This window comes from Leptodactylus fuscus, chromosome 1 (genome assembly GCF_031893055.1).
Source record: "Leptodactylus fuscus isolate aLepFus1 chromosome 1, aLepFus1.hap2, whole genome shotgun sequence".
In the NCBI taxonomy this organism is placed as follows: Eukaryota; Metazoa; Chordata; class Amphibia; order Anura; family Leptodactylidae; genus Leptodactylus; species Leptodactylus fuscus.
This window is the reverse complement of record NC_134265.1, coordinates 94,531,344-94,554,699: the sequence shown is the minus strand read 5'-3', so window position 1 is coordinate 94,554,699 and position 23,356 is coordinate 94,531,344. Positions and strand designations below refer to the sequence as shown.

Below are 23,356 nucleotides of genomic sequence, written 5' to 3'. Positions count from 1 at the left end.
CCGCTCACGGCCGGACCTGGTCTGTGCTCTCTGTCGTCTTGCATGTAGAAGACGGAAAGCGCAGAACGGAGACCAGAACGCAGGTGTGAACCTAGCGTAAGTGAAACACAGATTAATTCCAGGCTAATTCTCTTTGCTGACTGTGAATGGCCTGGTATTAATCCATATTTTGCTTATAAGGGAAAGCAATTATGGCACCAGTATGGAGTACATCTGGTACATGGTGTCACAAACCCTTAGTAATGATAAAAGACCTGGTATTAATCCATGTTTCACTTATAAGGGAAAGCAAGTACAGCCTCAGAAGTGAGTGCAGTTATAACTACATCTGGTACATATTGTATCTTTTCTATAGGAGATCCTGCTGTAACATGCTCAATATGCTGTTATTTTAACAAGTTTCAATGATTTTTTTCCCCCCACAATGATATTACTTATATTGTGGTCTAGACTGAATGTCCTTAGGCTAGGTTCATATCTGTGCTGAGCTCTCCGTTGTTTGGGTCCACTAAAATGGGGTCCATTGGGTGTTTGCCCGTTTTATAATGAAACCGGTAGCATTTTTTGTGGTGAAGACTCCGGCGCAGATGTGAACTTAGTTTGAGGTTAATTTGGGAATGTGCGTATCCAATGCTTGCTTTTCTTGCTGTATACTGACTCGCTTATCTGAGAGAGACCAATTTCTAACAAGTGGAACCATTGTTGATCGCTTGAACAATACAAATAGATTTACTAATGTGGTCTAAAATTTAGTGGAAACTGAGACTAGATAGATTTAAGTTGCGACAAATTTATCAAAGAATTAGATGTTTGATAAATCTGTTGCACTATTAGAATGTCTGGTGTGACTACGCCTCCTATTAGTTGGCTTAGTTTATGACAGAAAAATGTGCCAAAATTAAAGGCATTTATTGGTGTAGGGTTGCACATCTTAGGCCACACCCACTTTCAGAATAGCCACGCCTCTTTCCAATGAAGCTACACACCTTTTCGTGCAAGTCATACAAGTGTCTAAAAACCTTGACAAATGTGGTGGTCCATTTTGAGTAGATGTCGCAAATGTTTCTGGTTTGGGGATACTTTCTTACATTACCTGCAGTGGTCTGTCCTTAGTGTTATTGCCTTGCAGAAATAGGGTTCTGACCAAGACTAACATGTACGTAGAGTTTTTGTTGTCACCGTATGTGGTTGACTATAGTGGGGGTGTATAGGTGGAAAGTATATGTTATCCTCTACTTTTCTTGCTCAACAGCCTTCCTTTTGCTTTGAGTTCCTTGTATCGGAAAAGTGTTTTTTTTTTTTGTTTTTTTGTTGTTGTTGTTTTTTTATAATTAGTAAGAAGACACATGCTGATATAAACTTTACAGGTCTACACAACCGTAAAGGGTGCCATGAGCAGAATACAGATTTTATAATGTAAATGAGTGATCTGTAGAGTCAGATTTCAATGACAGGGCTTTGTGTCTATTGGGGATATAGCAGTGTCACTCATAGAGCATCGGGGTATATTCTGTACAATGTCATTACAGTCTTTGTGCAGCTTCAGGCTCTCCATCACATACAGACACAAATGTCTTTTCCAGCTAATGTTGATGATTAGGCTGCCACACTTAAGATATCTCAAGTACAAGCCAAAGACGGGACGGTGTCCTTCATATTGGGTTATTTTAGCTATTAAAGGGAGAAGTACCAGTACCATGGCTACCTGTTGTCTCCTCTGGCATTGTGCTTACTCCTGGCTCATGTTATGCTCATGGTGCATGAGGCTTCATTTGTGAATTGACAAGCAATAGGACCAAATCCCAAGCACAACTGATGGTTAAATATACAAAAATGTAATTATCCCCCCCCCAACCCTGATTCTCATGCATCTTCTGCGTTACAATCTGTCTGAAATCTTGTATGAGCATCCTCATAAGCCTAGGATAGGCCAGTAATATGAGGATTTCACTTATGGGATGGCACAGAGAATGCGCCGACAATGGTAAAAACTGGAAAAACCTTTCAAATTCACACCTTGTTAATGACACGAAAGTGAACTTGGCAATGATGTTGATCAATCATTAGGTTTCACATCACAATTTATTTGACTTCAAGTAATACCTCCTTACTGTCCTCCAAAGCAATGCCAGACTTCCCAGCAGCAACAACTGCAAATACATCAGTGTGAGTCATTGACTTTGAAGTGGCAAATCTAAAACCTAGACAGATTGTGGTCTAAAGTTAATTATATTATGTCTCCAACACTTTAACACCTGAATGATGGAGCCTAGTTTGGTACTTGAACGGAGTCTGTCATCATTATGTTTTTTTTTATTTTTTTTATTATAGAATATAAGGGAAAGACATAATTTTTTGTGGAATAAGCTGTAGTGTTAAATGGTACCATTGTGGGGCCTGTTTTTCAGTCAATTTGTTTTTTTTTTGTTTTTTTTATGTCTAGTCCCCCCTCCCCGTAGTAATACATTTTAAAATTGAGTTCTTGTCAATATGAGAAGAGCTGCAAAAATGATGCCCGGCATATAGTGCACAGAGCCATCTGCCTCCAGCGCTGTGCACTGTATAATATGGGCATCCGAGTGCTAACCTAACAGCTGGTCTGTGTGTGGGAAGGCTGGCTGCACCTCACTGATCAGATATCCACACACTTGAATCCCATATCAACATTTGATCATTTTAAAATTTTATAGAAATGTTTCAGATTTAGTCAGTCCCGCTTTTCCCTCCATTTTTTAAAAAAATTGTGTATATTTTTTTAAATATTCCAGGGAACTGACTAACCCATCTATAGTTTTCTTTGCTTCCATCTGACAAATCTACTATTACGACCACCAGTAAGCTGGCATGTATTGTCTCTAAAAGTACTTGATGGGTGTAGCTTTCAACTCTAGTGCACGGGTGTGTGCCTCAATTATTAAAGGGCCAGATCCTCTTGATAATAATAGACTCCTCTAGCACTAGCTGGGGATTTTATTAAGACTGGTATACAGAACACCAGCCATGATAAATTCATCCCACTGTGTGAATTGTGTTTCTAGATTATCCATTATTTATTTATTTTATTTATTTATTTAATTCTGTGATCCTCACAGCTTACTGTCTTGATGCTAGATAGTCAGCCTTAAGGGTTAGTTCACACGTAAAAACCGCCTGGCTTATTTTGGTCCCGAAAAAAAACGCTTCCAAATTAGGAATCGGTTTTTTGACCTTGAGGCGTTTTTTTGGAGCGTTTTCTGGAGCAGTTTTTAGTAAAAACTAGAGATGAGCGAACACTATTCGAAACAGCCGTTTCAAATAGCACGCTCCCATAGAAGTGAATGGAAGCGGGGGGTTAAGCAGCCGGCCGCCAGCAGAGTCTGCGTGCCGGCCGCTTCCATTAATTTCTATGGGAGTGTGCTATTTGAAACGACTGTTTCGAATAGTGTTCGCTCATCTCTAGTAAAAACTGCTTCAGAAAACGCCAGGCAGTTTTCCCCTCATCTAAAGTTAATGGACTGTAAAAAAATAAATAAATAAATAAAAAATGTTTTTTTTGCGTCCCATTCACCTCTATTGATTTCCTCAGGCGGAATCTGCCTGAGGAAAGGTCATGTTGCTGCTTTTTTCTGCTAGCAGCAAAAAACTGCTAGCAGAAAAATGAAAGGTAGCGGTCTCCATAGACCACCATTGTATGGAGGGAGATTTTGAGGCAAAATCCGCTCTCAAAATCTGCCTCATAACCCCCGTGTGAACTAGTGTTAAAAACCTTCAGAAGTTGTAACACTTGCATTCACAGAGCCAACTTGGCACCATGCTTGTAGATACTGGATACCACTGTCTTTTAGGGTAAGATTAGTGTTAGAAACCTTCTTGGGCCTCCTTTGCCCAGCAAATAATAACAAGATTTCCGACTGTCGTAGATTCCACAGTTTCCACTTTCATTCCACTCCCTGCACCGCTTAGCTTCTGAATTGCACAAGTGACGTCAAATCATATCTATTAATGGAAAAAAGATTAAGCAGTATAATCTCTGCCCTTTTTATTATTTATCTCCATGACAGTATTTTGGGTGCCTGGAAACAGTGATTCTTCTCAGAAAACTTAAAATAAGCCTTTTCCTGACAGATGTTATTTGTGGCTACTTTGGCTACTAACTGGGGGCAGATTTTATGCGGCCAGAGATTTTCTTTAGCTTTAATAGTCTTTATTTCTTTCTGTACTCCTTGGAGTTTAGGTGTGTGATCATTTTCAACATTTATTCATATCGATGGTAGTAATTCTTCAAGTTTTTTTATTTTTTTTGTTCTGTGTCCAGTAAATTCCTGTTTATAGATTGATTATTTTATAGAAGAGAGTATATATATATATATATATATATATATATATATATATATATATATATATATATGAATGTGGCCTAGATTGAATTGGGTCCTTGGATTTCTGAGTGGTAATGATGATATTCTTTGTACTGATAAAGATCACACTAGGGCATTGAAGAACCACATAGGAACTGGAGGCAGAAAATGTATGCTCTCTCGCTGATAATTTATTATGTGTTTATATCACTGGTGCAAATAGCTGTGGGATGATTGCTCTAATTTACGGGTAATTAAACAATTAACACATTTCTCTCCATCAGTGATAAAACTGCAGAGCGCAAAACTGACATATCGGCAACCCTCGCTGCGACATATTGTTCCCCCAGTGTATTGTCTATAGATTGTTGATAAAAACATCTATCTCTTATATAATGTACAGTAAATGTAATGTACAATGAATACTGTCTAGTGATAATTTAGCAATCCATCTGAACTCTGCTGTCATTTAAGGGCGTTGGAAGAATGAAAGCTGGTTTGGTATTGGATGCCACATGCGTCAGTCAGTGTTTGTGTTAGATACAAAGTTTATTGTGCCGGGTTTATTCTCTACCTTATTTAATGAGCTGTATAAGAAAATCTTATATATTGAATGAATGCTATTTTATTTTTTAATCTGAACACAGAAGAAAAAAAACACCAAGTGATGAAATGGGATGCTTTTATCGCACTAGCTTTAAAACCTCATCTACAAGGCCAGTGCAGTGGTAATATGCAGCCCTTGCTGGGTTATTGATCAGTCAGGAAGCATTGTTTGAGATGAGAATAGCGTGGGCAGGGATGCGGCTCCTGGGCTCTAGAAAGACTCCAGTAAAGATATTGATTACAGAGAGAAAAGCTTGGAGTTCACAGTACTGAGCCCTCTCCTAATTGCTACACGTGAAATGCGTCAGGCTCTGGAATATTGACTTACAGGCTGTTCTCTTATGTTTGTCTGACTCCTGCGTTCCACTGCTGTGTATTCACATGAACAGCTTTCTGGATGGACTGATGTGTGTCTTAGCAGATGTCTCATGGATGAAAAGTTCAGTTCTTTTTCCCTTCTCTGTTTAATGGCGCTATGGTTTATACGGACATACTTTTTATAGGTCATTTGTATCGGATTGTTTTGTGGCTTCTGTTGTAATTCAATGGGTGTAATCTATCATGCCCCGTTCACTAGTTTTCTGCTGTATGAGGCATGAAGACATTCAATTTTTGTGCAAGTTGCGGTTTCGTCTCAAAAAAAAAAAAAAAAAATACATTCCTCTTTTACATTGCCTTTGCACTTTTCTGAATGGGGTGTGATGTGCTTGTGACCACCAGCCCAGTCAGGTTTATTTATGCCTATTTGCTGGCATAAATGATACCATTTGCGTTGGTGTACATTTTTCCTTATTGTAGTAATGTGTAGCATATTTATACTATGGGATTGAGCTGTAAACCAGTGATTTATTAAAGGGGCTCTATCATTGGGAAAAGCCATTTTTAACGAATCACATCTTTGCATAGCCTTTAGAAAGTCTATTCCACACGTACCTTTTGTATGTAGATTGCCTCAGTGGTTTTTGAATAAGTCCGTTTTTATTCATATGCTAATTAGACTCGGTGCACCATCGTGCACTCCTCTTTGCTATTGTTTCCTATAGTTGTATACAGCACAGGCTGCTGCTGATGACTTCCTGCTTCCTGTTTTCACACACACATAGGAGATAATAGAAGAGATGAGTGCTGCTGGGAACTTCCTGTGCTGGCTGGAAGCTCATTAGCATATGAATAAAAACTGACTTATTCAGAAACCACTGAGGCAATCTACATAATAAAGGTAGGTGTGGAATAGACTTTCTAAAGCCTATGCAAGGATGTGATTAGTTAAAAATGACTTTTCCCAATGATAGAGCCCCTTACATACTATGCTTTACTGCAAATGAAAGCATGTAATTCCCAGTTTAAAAAGCATTGTGTGAACACAGCCCTAGTGGCTCTACCACAATTCTGCTTTATACTTCAGCGCTGTGTGTTTTGACTGACTGCTGTTTATAAGCACAAACCCATTACAAGCTTACCAGACTTCCTTTATGCGCTATCTGTCTTTTCATCTGGCAGTCTATCAAATGTATCTGATGTTTCTATCTATCATTGTGTGGCACATTACTGCTGTTATCTCTGCTGGGTCACACACATAAGATAATGCCTGACTGCAATCCAGCTGATCTGTTGTCTTTGTGATCTTCATTCAAATAATGCAAACTATCAAAATGAATGGTAACCTGGCCGACTAAGTGAACAAAAGTGAGTAGGTTATTTAGTACCTTGCTTTGCTGCATTTTCTACCCTGATTTGTTGGGTTGTGCAATAGCAATGACTGTGTTGTAAAATCCAGATCATGGTAGGTCACGTGGTTGTGGAGAATAAGGTGTGTGTGGTTTTGTTTTAAAGCAGTGGACACCACAATAGTAAAACCAAGGCAGATGTCTGATATGTCTTTAGTTGCATTTCCAAAATGCCCAAACAACAAGGAATGAGCACCATTACAATGTAACACTAGGGTGAAGTTACTACAAAATATTTATCTGTATCATAAAGCAAAACAATGCAGTAAAAAAAACAAACCACTCCCTCTTAATGTATTTTTTTTGTTTTGAGATGTGTTTCCAAAAGCCATCTTTGGCTAAGATCCCGCAGCAAAAAAGCACTGTGCGAAAAACTGCGCGGCAAAGGATTCCATTGGCATTTCCGTAGGTATAACTGACGATGCAATTTCCAAAACTGCGCTGTTGTTGGAAATTGACGTATGTCCGCAGTGTGGTTTTTACTGCAAAGTTGGCATGGGATGCGCTAGAATCCCATTCACTTTGCTCTGACTGTAAAATGCTGCAATTTTTTTTTTTTTTTTTTTCCCCCATGGCCTTTTCGCGGTGGGCAAATAACAGCGTTTACAACACATGGGGCCCCGGCTTTCTGTAGCTTTACGTATTGACAGAAACTTAGCGTGTATAGTGACATGGCATTGCTTTTTAAGAATTCCATTACATTTTTCACTCTATTAGTGTCCCTAGCACAACAATTTCTACTAATGTTCTTACAAGAAAACTTAAAGGGGTTTTCAAAGAGTTAAACTAGCAACTAGTACACAGAAAATGAAGCAGGGAGCAGACAGCCCTGTCCTTAGTATTGGGCCTACTAGGTTACTGCAGATCAGCTCCCGTGCATTTGAATTAGAGCTAAGCCGCATAGAGAACACAGCGTTCTGCTTCCTGTGGTGCATCAGCTGTCTGGTACCCTCCAATATGATATTAGTGGTATTAAGGGGAGGGGGGGTTCAATTGTCATTGTCTACATCAAACCAAGCGAAGATCACTCTGCACAGAGAACTAATGATCATGACGATGACCATGAAGTCTAACTTTCTCTTCCGTTCATTAGCTGCTATGGACTCCTAGTATATCTTCTCTTCTCAGCATATGTGTGCCTACATCTGTAATATATTACTTTGTATTATACTGTATCTGTATTACTATGCTGCTGTAACATACTGAAATTTCCCCACTGTGGGACTATTAAAGGATTATCTTATCTTATTAATGTTTTTACCCTGGAAAAGCCATTCAAGTCACATTTCTGAACTATATCATTTCTTGTCATATTTTCACCATTGGAGGATCATCACTATGACTGTCAGGGAGATGGAATAAGGAGGACAATAGTAGCTGGCAGTCAATTGTTTCTTCGTTTTTAGCTGAAGTTGCTGGTTTAGGGGATGGACAAATAAGCTCATATTGTGTTTTTGTTTTTTTTTCTGCTGCAGTGTTTTTTTTTTTTTTAAATCATAGCAAAATCAGAGTTATACTTTCAGTGTGCGAATACCTCCTTAGAGGTTCTAGCCTAATGATCCTCCTCATTGTTGCTCTTTCTAGTATATAAATACAGTTTTCCTCCTTTATAGGTGTTCTATCTCTACTTGAAGTTTAAATGTAGTCTAGAAATGTGTGCCTGAACAGCAACAGCAGTTGGTAAAATATTAAGTCATACCTTTGCTCTGAAATACTGTACTACATGCACTGACCTTTCCAAATGCTATTTATTTTTTCAATGCTCGATTATGAAGACTGTGTGTTAAATTAACTTAAGGGGAACCTTTTCATGTCCTCGAACATTCAGCGCACTTTTAACTTTCTTTGCTGGTATGTGCCCTGAGATGGTGGAGCTATTGGTGCCGTTAGTTTCGGCACCAATATCCCTGCACTGTCAGAGTGGCCACCATCACAGTTCTGCATCATTGCTGGGCTGTCTGGAAGCCCGCCTGAAAGTACATTTCCATAGCCTTGTGCAGATATCTCTGTAACGCGGGGTTATACCAGCAAACTTAAGCGTCATCATCAGGTGTATATTTCGTCATCATCAGGTATTGTATATTGTATATATTTCGTCATCATCAGGTGTTGTATATTGTATATATTTCGTCATCATCAGGTGTTGTATATTGTGTATATTTCATCATCATCAGGTGTTGTATATATTTCGTCATCATCAGGTGTTGTATTTGACATGGTTATTGGTACCATAACCATAACAGGTGTTGCATACCTACAGTTCTGAAAAGGTTAATTCCATTGTTCGGTTTAGATGATTCCCATCATGAAAGCATGAGTGGAATATAAAGACGGGAGGATGATGTGTTCTGTCCAGAAGCTGGAAAAATAACTTTGTCATATGTCTGTCTTGTTGTTTCAGGTTTCCCCCAAATGACTTCCCTGGCAGTCATTTAAAAACTTCTAAGCGGAGTTCCTTGGGTTACTGATTCTGGCAGCTTTGGAGGGTCAGAGATTCTTTCTTCAAGATGCTGATTAAGGAATATCGCATCCCCCTTCCCATGACTGTGGAGGAATACCGTATTGCACAGCTCTACATGATCCAGGTTCTCACTTGCCTTTTTCTTTCAACATAGTACTAATTTCCTAAGATAACTTACCATATCTTTGGGGAACTTTCTGTTGTGTGTTATCCCGCAGTAGTGGTACTTTATTACATTTCATTATTGTTAGTGTTTATGTATCAGTGTCTGTAGTTCTTAACCAGATTTCTTCTTCTTCTATTGCTGACATTTGTTGCATTTTCTTTGAATAATCTTTTTTTAGTGAAAGTCCATCTTGGATTCACTTAAATACTATATTAGTGTATTTTATTATAATACTAGAACTACTTCCATTACAAGCAGGAGTAGAGGAGGTGAAGGTGGCACCTGCCATATATATATATATATATATATATATATATATATATATATATGAATTTATCATTTAAATTGTTCTGGAATAGTTGAAGTGAAGTTCCAATTTATTTTCTATATTGAATCTATTTTACCATCTCAGCAGGCTTTATATTTTAGATGCAAGACTGTTTAGGTATTTTCTTTCCTTTGTACACATAATGCCGAACCTTCTGGTTTTCTTTAGATATATCCTGGAACAGGTGCTTAAATTGTAAATGTGTAAAATGGTTTGCTACATATTCTTTGCAGTTTTGTGTGTGTGTCTGGTCTATTCTACCAAAGGTAAACGTATCTGGTCTCCATCAAACTAAAGAGTCCCTTTTAATATTCACATACTATGTAATCCTAAATAATAGTGATCTATTTGAAGTCCTCAGCAACACTCTATTTTATCCTGTAGTGGAAGAGATCTTGGAGACCATTACTATTTTCTCTTTTTCTTACTGCACAACCTGCCCAATTCTGTCCGACCAACTATAGTCTAATGATATGCAAAACCTCTTAGAAAAAAATAGATATACAATCCTTGAGGGCCAGAAAAAGTGACAAGAAGGAGTTATTGATCTGAAAGTTTTTTTGCTATCAGATAGACTTATTAGGAAAATCTGAGACCTGTTGGGCCACCTCTAATCTGTATATGAGATGAAATAGTTTGGCATATTCTGTATGCTTTCATGTGGTACAGTTACACACAGATGTTGCAGTTTTGCCTGTAGAACCTGTATACTAGTAGGTTAGTGAAGCTGGTGACCCGGCGACCAAAGGAAGGGTTGCCATGTGTCAGAGACTTTTTTGAGGGAAAAAGCTTGCTGTGTGGATAAGAATTATTTGCACACTCATCCACAAAATAACAATTGGAAGCCATATCAGCAGAGGCAATAAGCTGAATGGTTTAGTGTCTTTCATACCACTACAATGGGTGACTGATTGTTGAATGTTTTGACTCCCCAGTTTATTACAACAGTAGTGAAGCAGTGTGGTGACCCTCAGTAAAGGCAGGACTGAAGCGTTCACCAAGCAATCACCATACTCTAACCCAACTGGATTTTCATTCATGTCTAGCGATGAAGATGCCACCTGATTTTTGTTTACTGGACAAGGAAACTGAGAGCTATTGGTGCTTGTTGTTGGATCAAACCATCCTCTCTCTGGACCATATGAGGCACGTTTGCCATGGGTGCAGCCTTCACCTAACTACTGTGCCCAATACTTTGTATACTGCTAGATCAGAACAACCTAGGTGTTGGGTAATGCACTGATCATCCTGCTTCCATTAGTCCAGTGATGCTCCCCCTCTTAGTCTGTCAACTAGATTTGCCTCTACAATGCATGTAACATCTCTAAGAGGTACTCTACTCAAAAGTAGTATAAGAGCCATGTTATAGGGCAGAACGAAAGCACTTTTTTGCCCTTATTGTAGTAAAAACCAGTTTCAAATCAGATCACATCTTTCTAAGGCTGGATTCTGAGTCCACCGAAAATCGGCAGAGAAAAAGTCCTGCATGGCAGAAGACGGAAACCATAGACCGGGTCCGGCCGTGAGCGGCGGTAAGCGTTTTATGCTCTCTGCCGCGAAACCGGATTTTTTTAATCCGGACACAGAGTAGTGCATGTCCGACTCTGTGTCCGGATTATAAAACCCGGTTTCGCGGCGGAGAGCGCAAAACGCTCACTGCCGCTCACGGCCGGACAGCTTTCTCACTCATTCAAATGAATGGGTGAGAAAGTCTCCTGCAGGCTTCCGTCTCCTGCATCTGTTTTATGCAGGAAACGGAAACCTGCAATAAGGACAGATGAACGCTGATGTGAACGAGCCCTAAGCTGGTTTGTGTATAGAAGTGGAAACATTATTTTTAGTCGTTATGTGAAATTTATTTTAATATTATGCAGCTTCCCTCTGTATGCAGTATCTGTAAATGGTGCTCTAAACTGGGCAGTGAAGACGGGCTGCCGGTGTTGAGGAGGAATATGCTCTAAAATATTCTCACTCCAAAACAACTCCATGTCAGAAACTTATAGGGAGGTATTGACCCCAATTTATGATAGTTAAGTGCTTTGGTTGTGCTAGATAGCTCCCATTTGTTTAATTAAAAACTGACTGTTTTTCTCAACTTTTATGAACAGGAACGTGGCAAGGGTGGTGTGCGAGATTGATTTTATCATTTGCGCCAGTTGACTGCAGTAAATAGCACCACTTATTAGCTGGCATAGATTTCCGTGCAGGCACACGAGAGTACAAAGGTTTTCAGAATGAAAGTCAGTTCAGCAGAGGGGAAACAGCCTTGATAAGAGAATATTATAAGATTTCTAGTGTAAGGCACCACTTTTGTTTAGTCATGGCTCATTTGATATCCTATGTAAGATATAGTATGTTGCTGATCTGTTTTACTTCCTGTTTCAATGTTTTATGCGGTATATTAAAAGATCTTCCGAAAAATACGAGAAAGTGGTTGTTGGCCTATAATGGCCAGTGCCTTTATGAATCAGAGTTCATTTGCTGACTGCAACACACTTCTGGGAATACAGCCTGGTTTGCTTTGGGCTATGTCAGTGTCTTGAGGAGGTATTTACGGATGATCACATGAGTTTCCTATTGATCAGCTGTTATCTTAGAAGAAATGAGGAATTGCACAGTTCCTGTGTGAATCATTAGACTGTCCCTGTAGTGTTCGCACATGCCATGACTTTTTGTGCTAGAGGTCGTTTTTCTGCTTCATCGAAAAGGTCCTTGTTAACCCAGAATTCCCTAATAGGGTATGTTATAAATAGGGTTTCTACACCCGACCACCGGTGGAATACGTGACATGACTGTGACATTAGGCACTTGTCCCAATGGCATAAGCACAATGTACTGTACATCTCCGCACAGCACTAATTAGATTAACATGGTATTGTATCATGCATGAAGGGTGCGCATTACAGTGAGCAGGAATGGGCCTCAGCTGCAAGCTCTATGGTTACGGTTGACATCAGAGTGCAGAACGCCAAGTATGCAGCGCAGGGCGTGCGGCAAGTATTGTCCTAAGCTAAACCCGCTGGATTGCTGATGTAGCCAGGTTGCCAAGGTAACAGATGCTGAACACGGATTCTGATGTGGTTTGTGCAGCTCTGGTTGTGGTGAGGAAAGGGAAAGGGAAGAGTTAGCAGCCATGGTCCAGATAGTGGGAGTCATGATCTCTCCCAGAATAGATCTGGAGGGGGTGTTTGTGTACACTTGTAGTGTCAGACAGCTGTGTTGGGAGGAATTAATCTGCTAGTCCAAAGCTTACATTTTATTTATTTGAATCGAAGTAGTTTTTATATTTGTTAACTGCAGAATTTAAAAAATGTTATTAAAAAAAAGTCATTACACTACGTATTCAATGTTTGCCATATGTCTTGTAAAGGTGGTGTGTGTGTGTGTGTGTGTGTTTTCACATGCATGTACTTTTTTGTGGATTAAACGCAATTTTTAGTGGAATCTCTTTGTACGGCCTTTCATGGTGCTTGACCTGTAGTTCTTACGCCATTTATTTCTCATAGCACATTCACATAAATCCAGTGTTCTCACAAAGATGATGTGTAGAAAGTCTGGGGCAGATTTACAAACTCTGTCAAAGAATAGACCATCCTAAAGTGCGCTAGATTTAGCGTCTGCTATTGGATAAATCTGGTGTGTCTTTAGGCCTGGTTCACATCTGTGCATGGGTTTCCGTTGTGGAAACCAAACTCGCTTAAGCGATTACCCTAGGAAACCGGCGGACGTCTAGACTTTAATGGGTTCCATGTGGTTTCTGCTGGGTTTCTGCATGAAAAATGCAGAGAGAAAAGTGCTGCTTGCAAGACTTTTTTCTTGTCATTTTTCATGCAGAGAGGGGAATGGAATGGCCTGAATGCAGATGTGAACTGGGCCTTAGACTGTCCAGTCTAGCGTTAAACCTTATTAATTGGCTTATTTCTTGATAAAGTGCAAAAATGTTGCCATTTTTTTGCTGCACATTTTTTTGTATATAAATCCTTTTGACAAAATCAATCTCAAATTACACCATAGTCCTAGTAAGTATTAGTCTGCCTGCAGTGCAACACCTTGTTGTCACCATAAAGTGGTTGTCTAGTCAGGGTAAAGGTTACAGCTGCCAGGTTTGGAAGTTATATTGGCACAGGAAGTATCCTAGTTGAACAACCCCTCTATAGTGGTTATCTAAATAATAATTTTTATATATACATTGCATAGATAATAAAAATGAGCAATATTTACCATTTGCTGTTCTAATGATCCAGTGATCGTTTCTGACCATTATTTGCATAGTATTGTGCCACCTGTTTGTCAAACTGTATAGCCAAGTATTGAGCTGTGTGCTGGTGGATACACACACTTAAAATATAACATAAAAAGCAAATGTTTAGCATCTGAGTATACATTCATGCCAGCTTTTCCTGCATTAAAACCAATGTATCACTTGTAGTTGCGTTATTTTGTAACACATTAGGAATGTGATGTGGGAACATCACAACTATGGAGTTGACCTCAATTAAATCAATCAATAAAGGATGATTGACACTACTTTTCTTTGAATGAACATAAACCATTTACTCTCCCATCTCATATACTTACTTTTTATCAGTTGTCTAATGATCTGTAGCATTGTTGTCCTTTTAGCTATAATAATGCAACTTTCTGGATGTGAGTAATGGAAAAAAAATTATTTGCTTTTTATGGTTTAATTTTAAACTATGAAAAGTATCCCATATTGAGGACTCTTCTTGCACCTCTACTATTGTTCAATATACCTACTTTTTTACAATTACTAGGGTTAAGCCGATCTTGAAATTTCAGGATCGTTTTTAAAATCTGATTTCTGATCATTTTCCATATGAACCCGATCCCGATCCCAATTCTGATCCTAATGAAAGTCAATGGGATTTTTTTTAATTATCGAAGATCAGATTTTAAAAACAATCCTATTCACTACACAGCATGGAGTCCAAAAATTGTTTAAATTTTTGGACTCCATGCTGTGTAGTGATTAAAAAAAAAAAATCCCCCGGCTACTTAGCCCCCCCCTGGTGTCCGCTTACCTACACAGATCCGCTTCCACTCCCCATTCTACTCAGTCCGGTCCTCTCTCATTGACAATGCCTTCAGAGTGCTGTGCGCGCCCCCACCTCCCTAGGCTAGTGTTAGAAATGATGGGAGTAGGTGGGGTTTGATGTGGCTTTGGAGAGTGTGGGCGGGGAGACGTGAGTGTATCACTCACGTCTCCCCTCCCAGTACCCGCCCACACTCTAAGCCACAAGCCCCGCCTTCTCCCAGTATCTCTAACACTAGTCTAGGAAGGCGTGGGCGCGCAGGGTGCTCTGAAGGCATGTGAAGGAGAAAGAAGAGGAGCAAGAAGAACGGGGAGCAGCCGCACTTCTGTGAAGGTTAGTTGAGCAATCGGGATCGAAATTCCGTTCCCGATCTTTTTTAAGCGGGATCGGAACCCTAACAATTACAAAAAAAAAGATGATAAATATAATAAAATGACATTATGAACAGTTTTGTACATGGAAGTATCTCATACATATGGAATAGTTTTTAAGATCTGGATTTTTCCCTGGAGATGACTGAAAGCTTCCAACTACTCTAAATCTGCAGCTCAGTATTACTGCTAACTGTGATGGCACAACCTGGGAATGACAGAGCATAAAGTCATTATATAGTGCCAAGATCATGCAATGTGAATCATCACAAAGGGGCAGCACCACTATTAATATGTGTTCCTAACACCACAGCTGCATATTTCTGCTCACTTGGATAATGCAGCAGTGACACATTCTTATAAGCGCCTGACTTTGTGGTACCTTCTCCTGATCTATATCTGTATGCACCAGAGGGTGCGGAAAGCTGAGTGAAGGCAATATATCTGACGTCAGATTTCATGAACACAAAAGAGTCATTAACTAAGCCCAGGCTGATTTTGGCTGCTGGAGGAGTGGGCTGCTGCTAGCATGGCTTTTTATTTTCCCCAATTATTATTATTTTTATTCTTCATATTGGCAGCTGAGCCCGAGTCACACAAGTGGGAGAGATTCTATATTTATATACATGCGTGTGCTTGAAACAGATTTTATGGTTTGCAGCAATTTTTGTCTGTATTTAGTGTTTCAAGCAGCAGTGGTTTTTGAAAATGAGTTGGATGTTGGCCCGCATACAGGCACAAGCGTGCTGAGTTTCCTCTCCTGGACTTTGCACTTAAAATTAGCAGATTAAAATGGAAATGACAAATCTTTCCAGCTTCCAGTGGAAATAAGAAAAATGAGGAGCTGGCACTAGCGATAAGTTACCAATCGGATGTATACCTTAAAGGGGATGTCCCATAACAAGGATTTTATCTATACTGCTAGTTTATGTGGATTTAAGACTTTTCCTAAATGCATGGCTTTATCAAAACTGCTTTGCTTGGCTGCTATCTTAATTTATTCACTTAATTGTTTACATTTCATTTCTATGGACACTGGTCTTATCTGCTCATTTCCCAAGTGACTAGCTGCCTGCTCTCAGGGGGGGAGGGAGGGGCTGACAAGCAATGGAGCTCCTCAGATAGGGGAGGGGGGAGGTGAGAGCTCCAGGATTACTGTGCGGTCTATCTTCAGCTCTTCCACTTATCAGACGGTTTAATTGAATTTGGCTGATAAGGGCTAAGATTGGGAGTTTGATACCTCTGTATGTAATGCAAGCTGACTCAAATCCAGCTCTGCTATATCAGCCTCTACGTCAGCTTCATACTGTGGTAATGCATTTACAACCAATCCCTCATTACTGACTGCAAACATAGCAAATAGCAGAGCAAGTGAAACCCCGCCCACCAATGTGCCGAGAAAACCAGGAAGTGAACAGTGTACAGAGCCTGCAGGTTGGTGAACAAAGGTTATGGGAATACCCCTTTAAAATAACTTTTCTTAAAGTACTAGTACAAATGAAGATTAAAGGCCTTTCACTTTGAGATGTGATACTTTTTTCTTCTTCTTTGTTTGTTTCAGACCACTTTTATACCTTAATGGGGTTGTCCAGGAGTTTTCTTTTTATGGCCTAGGTGATAAATATCTGATTGGGGATGGACAGGGTTCCATGCCGTGTGTAGTAGCCTGGTGCCATTACTGTAGATCTTATCTCCCATTAACTTTGATAGGAGCTGAACTACAGTACTGATGCTGGGCCACTATACGAAATATGGAGCCAACTGCTTCCAACTCCATCTTGTGTATACTACAGGCATCAGAAGCAACCCTGAACAGTTGCTCTGTGCAGAGGGACACCCAATTGGATATCCTCTACTTTCCATAGACCTCTATAGTTAAGTGAAACTTAAAGTGAAGAATTTTAAAATATGAAAAGTTTTACTTACCTTTCCATAACCCTAGCTACTTTTGTCCGCTGTATACCTGGGTTGTGCTCCACTTTCTGGAGTCTCCCAACATCACAGAACTCTGTAAGACTCCTCACCAGTCAATCAACCACTAGGACCAGACACCAATAAATATTGTGTAGCGCTAATAAACTACAAAGTAACTATCATATATTTACTTAACCTACAAAGCAGCAGTACACACGTTATCAATAGTTCAAAGGTAGGTCAAGCCACACATCAAGGAGAAGAGGTCTGATGCTAGGTTCATATTAGTTTTACCTATCCTTTGTTCTGGTCTGTGGGAGGATCAGAAGAACAAGCAGGCAGACACCATTGATTATAATGGGGTTACTCATTTTAAAACTGAAGCTAAAAAGTTGTGTGTGCAGGACTTTTTTGACCCCCAATTTGAGGTGGACATTGTGTTAGTCTCTGGTGTCTCCAAAACACATGTGAATATAGCCAGAGGGTCTACCACTAGGCAGATACTCCACTCCATATAACATAATACCCCACTCCTATAGAATGAAACATTGAACAATCTATATTTGTGGTGAAATACATCAGTGCCAATAAAACAAGCCAATCAGAAATTGTAATAAAACATGAACTATCCATTGTGACCACTGCCTATAGCACCAAACCCAATACGGAACTAATGGAACTGGCCCAAATCCGGGAAAAAAAATACTGTATATTATTAATCCCTGTTTTATGAATTGTAAAGTCTCATCTCTTTAGCGATTGATCCCTACATAACTGTGCATGTTATGTTTCCTCTTAGAACATATTTTCCTGTTTTAGATCTCCATTTGTGTGCTGGAATCCGTTCCATCTAGTGAATGGAAAGCTGACTTTCAGTATGTTGTCTGGTTAATTCTGTCATTCATAGACTATACTGGGAGTTATGTTGATCTTCCTACAAGCCAGTGTTGAACACACCATATCTCTTTACAATCTTGTATCCATTCCAGGAAATAGTTCTCTGCTACTTAGAAGGCTCGAGTGGAATGGCATCGCTGTCACATTTCTTCTATGCCAAGAGGTCATTGTGAGCAAAGAGTTTACAAATATTCCTCAGCTTGTTATTGGCCATCAATATTGTAGGTATATGGGTGCCTTTAATCTGAGCTAAAAATCATTATTTACGATCAGTACTGTCAGCACTCATCATAATATGACAATGTGTCATCTTTCTTTGAAAACCATAAAACCTAGCACCAAAAACATAGAGGACAGGTTCATTATAAAGATGGGTGTCGATTATATCATAGAAAGTAGGATTTTGCATAAATAAGATTTCCTGTTAATAACCTACTAACCTAAAGTGCAAAGCATATAAAAATGTTAGAATTAGAAATATAGGTAAGGTAGGTCTTCCTATTGAGTTTTTTCACTGTAATTCCAGTGTAGATAGTATTGCCTGTTATATAAGGGCATAAAAATTTGGATGTACTGTATGACAACATGGAATATATAATTGTACATATCTCACCCATTCAAGGGTGGCTATGAAAGTTGTAAAACTGACAATAAAGCAAGAGGTGGAAAGACCTTCTGTGTAAGGAGCACAATCTATAATATCTGTAGTACAGTGCACAGTATTGTGCCGACTCTATAAATAGCAATTCTTATCAACAGTAACAGTGAGCTGGTCATGATCTGGTTACTATTGAACTGATCTCCTCTTCTGGCATGGATAGCTGTTGTGAGATGATGTTTTCTGAGTACTGTGCATGATTGTATGACACACAGGTACAAGCCCCTTAGGGGGCTATTATAATAGCAAAAAAAATAATAAATGAATTAAATAAAAATCGAAACAGTTAAAATCTAAAATTTTAAATCACCTCCCTTTTCCTATATTTAAAATAAAATAAAAATAAACAAGTTTTACATCCCACACGTCTAAAAATGCCTATTCTTCAAGCATTTCTTCAAATATATAAAAACATTTTCCCAAATGGCGAGTGTCGTAGCTGGAAAAGAATCAAGAGCAAAACTGCCATATTTTTGCTATTTTGCCTTGCATAAATTTTTTTTAAGAAAAATAGATCAAAACATCAGACATCACCCATTTCTAAAAAGTACATCTAGCCATGCAAAAAAAGAATGCTGTACAACCCTGTACAAGGAAATATTAAAAAACAGTTATGGGTTTCAGAATATGGCAATTCTAAGAATTTTTTTTCTTCTTCAAAGTTTTGTATATATATATATATATATATATATATATATATATATATATATATATATTTTTTAAGGGATTAAAATGTAAATAAAACTATATTAAGTCGGTATCTCCAGAATCGCACCAACCCATAGAATACAGGAGACATGTAATTTTGGGTGCTCAATAAATATCGTAAAAACAAAGCGTTTTTCTACAATTTTTCCCCTCAGCTTCTCAGTATATGGTACAGAATATATACTCGAGTATAAGCCGACCTGAATATAAGCCAAGGCACCTAATTTTACCACAAAAAACTGGGAAAACTTATTGACCCGAGTAGAAGCCTGGGGGAGAATTAAAATAGATACCAATAAAATTACATTAATTGATCACCGATCTTTACATTAAAAATGAATTGATAGGGCTACAAATGCAGGCACATATAGGAGAGGTATAGGACACATATAGGACCTGCTCCATAAGTTGCAGCTCTTCAATTTGGCCAGGACACACAGCTGCAAAAGCAACGGCATCTATGTGTACGGGTCCATTGAAATGTAATAGTCCATAATTTTATCCACCATTGCAGACCAAAAGTCTGGTCATGTGTATTACAATTTAGTTCACTTTAACCCCCTGTGTGCCTCACATATGGGTTACTGATATGTGAGAGACATAGAGGTAATAATTATTACGTTAAACATTATTAAGGCACTTTATTACCTCCATGTGTCTTACATATTAGTAACCCTTAGGGTGAGTTCACACGGAGTAAAGTGCCGCGTGATGTGGCACGTATACGCCGCGTGATCTTTTGCGGGCCGTTCACGCTCCCATTGATTTCAATGGGAGCCGGGATCGTATACGCGGCGCTATTTTGTGGCCGTGATTTTGCACGGCCACAGTGCATGTAATAAAATACAGTAGGTGAAATGTTTTTAGTACACTATTGTTAGCGTTGGCTTTTTTCTTTGAAAATCATCAACAAAATACTTTTTTTTTTTTTTTGTAGTTTATCAACTATAGAAATGAGAAATTCTTTAAAAAAGGCTTTAATGGACAGTTCTAGAGGTTGAAAAAAAAAAAAAATAATGACAATGCCACAAGAATTACTTTAGTAGCCCAACAATTAAAAAACAAACAAACACGGGACCATTAAAACTGTGTGCATAAATCCTAAACAATGCTACACCCTGTGCTGCCCGAGTTAATTCTTAGATTGTAAGCTCTTCCAAACAGGGCCCTCACTCCCGTTTTGTGAATTGATTTATTAGTCTGTAATGTCTCATTTTGTCTGTACTTCAAACCAACAATTTGTCAAATGCTGTGGAATATGTTGGCGCTATATAAATAACATTATTGTAATGTATCTCTTCATTAAAGGGAGTCTGTCACTAGAACCCAGCCCAGCAAATAGTGATATATCTACCGCAGAGACACTCATTCACAAATGTGATTCAGGTAACCCTATTCTGTTTTTGTCAACATACAAATAAGCTCTTCAGTTGCTCCAAAAAGGTCAGCAGCAGTGCCCTAATTGCTCCAAAGAGCTTATTTGCATATTGACACAAACCACAACTTTTTGCCAACAGAGGCACAGATGTATATAATTTTGCATTACATTTGGTGGCATGGGGCAGTGTTACCAAAAACGTTTACTTGGGCATGGATGTCTTTCCATCCATAAGTGAAATGTATTAAGAAAAAAATGTTACAAGTACATGAAGATAGACAGGTTAAACTGTGAATGAAAAGGTAAAAACCCATGTTTCATCCTCTGGACTCTGTTTCCCTATTAAAGTGAGTGGAGTCTTTGAGATATATGTTATATGAATGTTTTCAGCAATTCAATCTCATACTGTCAATGGAAGAGTCTAGCAGGTAGATCCCTGTGTTTCGGGGGCTGGCTGATTATAGTAATGTAAGTCTATTTACACTCCCCAGACAGACCCTTTCGAGGGACATTCAACCAAAAGCTAAAATCTTCATTATGGCATTCAGTGTATTAGTATTTCTGCTTATCACTCTGTAAATGAGACTGGGGTCATTATCCAGGAACTATATGAATCTGGCTTTGATACCCTATTTCTACTTGAGTCTATGGAGAACTGTTTGTCATCCATAACAGTCTTCTGCAGTTCTTGTACCATGAAAATGCATGGACTGTACCATACAAGTTTTCCCACAGGGAACGACAAACTCTTATCACAGTTACCGATGACAATTAAATAGGTACACAGTTAGAATAACGTTCACAGCTCACACTACTTGAGATGGTCCTGGCTCTAACTGTCCATGTGATTCTGTGCTGAGGTATCATGAGACTGATGGCTAAACTGAGAAAGTTGTCAGGAAAAACTTAAAAAGTTGGAGTCTTCCCCAGATGGAGTCTTCAATAGTCCAACATGCCTCACAGCGAACCCTGGGGCACAGTGTGCCTACATTTAGAACAGTGTCCTCACATCCTGTTGTCCTCCAAGACTGTCCATTCATCAAATGTTTGTTTCCTGCACACATTATATGTGCATCATAGCAGTATTGCACATTAGAACAATACTAATGAGAAATGGACTCCCACCACTTTTGATCTGGTTGTCTATCAGCGTTTTTGCAGCACAGAAGTAGACAACTAGACAGGTCTTCTATCTCTCTCTCAGCTTTATTTTCTTTTCTTTTGTTCCTTCCTTCATCTCCCACATCCTCATTGATGCAAGCCAAATTTTTTCTTTTTATAGACACTGTCAGTTTGGAAGTGTATGTTTTCCCCTGTGTTATGATAACTTGTCAAGTCCCTACTCCACTGAATTGAATCCGGAATCTACAGCAACGCAAGTTTTGACATTTACAAAAGTTGCCTGTTAATGGAGACCAAGGAAAGTATTGTTGGTTCTGGTTTTAACTAAACTCATAGAAACATATGTGAAAGTATTAAAGGGGGTTTTGAAATAAGAAGCGACCCCTTTCAAGAAGCAACTTCTAGGGGAATATCGGCTACTAATCGTAAAGTGGTCTCTGCTCTGATTTATAGAGGCGTATGCAGCAAGAGACTCTTATTATGTCCATATTTACTAATAAAGGACTTTCAATAATGGCTCAAATGAAAGTATGAACTGTTGGGACAAAAGGTTAAAATGAGTCTATCGGAGCCAGAAAGCCTCCAAAAGCAAGAACAGTGCTGTATATAGGTCTTAAATAGGAGCAGATACATACCTTAGCGGCCAGATATATTCATCTTATGTACATGGAAATTAGCATAGCATTTGGGCTGACCAAATCTGTGTGACTTGTATATAGACTGCCATGATGGAGGGATAGGCTGAAAATATACTTTATGGCTAAAGAGGTGGCAAAGAAAGCAGGAGCACTTACAGTAAGCAAATTGCATTTGCCATTGGTGCACTTACAAGAGGATTTGCACATCACTATAAAGATGATTTGTCTCTGCATCGCTTCATTGGTTTGTGGCCACAAGGCCCCTTGTACAAGGTGGAATAGTCTGGAATATCTGTTCGTATATGAGCTAATTTCTTCACTCCCGTTAACTCTAGTCATGGGTCATAATACCCTGTGTGCATGAGGCCTAGAGGTATGTTTTTGCTCATAGTAGGCTACTTGTATATGAAAATTGTGAAAAAAAACGATGCAACATTGATTTTTTTCATGGCCGGTTTTTGCATCCATGTGGCAGCTATGTTTATGGACCCCCTCATATGAAATTTCAACAGACTTAAGTCTCTATTCTGTTTTTTTGATAGTTCATTAAGATGCACCATCAGAAAAACTGACAGGAGGCTATTAAAGTTTTTAACGCCAGTATTCATATCGCGTGCGTCAGCAGAGGATGCACCTCATTTATGACTACGTGCATAACTGAAGCGTTCCTTCTGCCAGGCTGTATGCCCCTGAAATCAAGACTACACTAGCTCATAGCATAATGTTCTTCGTTGCCACGTTACTTTTTTGGGGGTGGGGTGTGGGCAGCACAAAAATGCCAGTTGTGACATTTTATGCTGTAACTGTTAATTAAAAAGCTGCAAACCTGAACTTTGTAACATATGAAGGCCAGATATCTGGCATTAAATAATAACTTTCTCCAATGTGTTTTTAAAATAGTTCTTGTGTTTTTATTTGTTTTGAGCCGTATTTTGGACCTGATAAACTTCCTATAGGTGTCTGGTTGAAACCAGGAGCAATGCTTGTGAGA

The 23,356-nt window shown here is 39.0% G+C and overlaps 1 protein-coding gene across 19 annotated transcripts in view; it reads left to right on the top strand.

Moving 5' to 3' along the window:
- PITPNM2 (phosphatidylinositol transfer protein membrane associated 2) overlaps window positions 1–23,356 on the top strand; it is a 189,163-nt gene that overhangs the window by 71,765 nt on the left and 94,042 nt on the right. For all 19 annotated transcript variants that reach the window (XM_075274038.1, XM_075274081.1, XM_075274070.1 and 16 more), the window contains one exon: window positions 9,072–9,255. In XM_075274038.1, coding sequence (XP_075130139.1) covers window positions 9,178–9,255 — 78 coding nt within the window. In that variant the 5' untranslated portion in view covers window positions 9,072–9,177. The remainder of the gene's footprint in view (window positions 1–9,071; window positions 9,256–23,356) is intronic.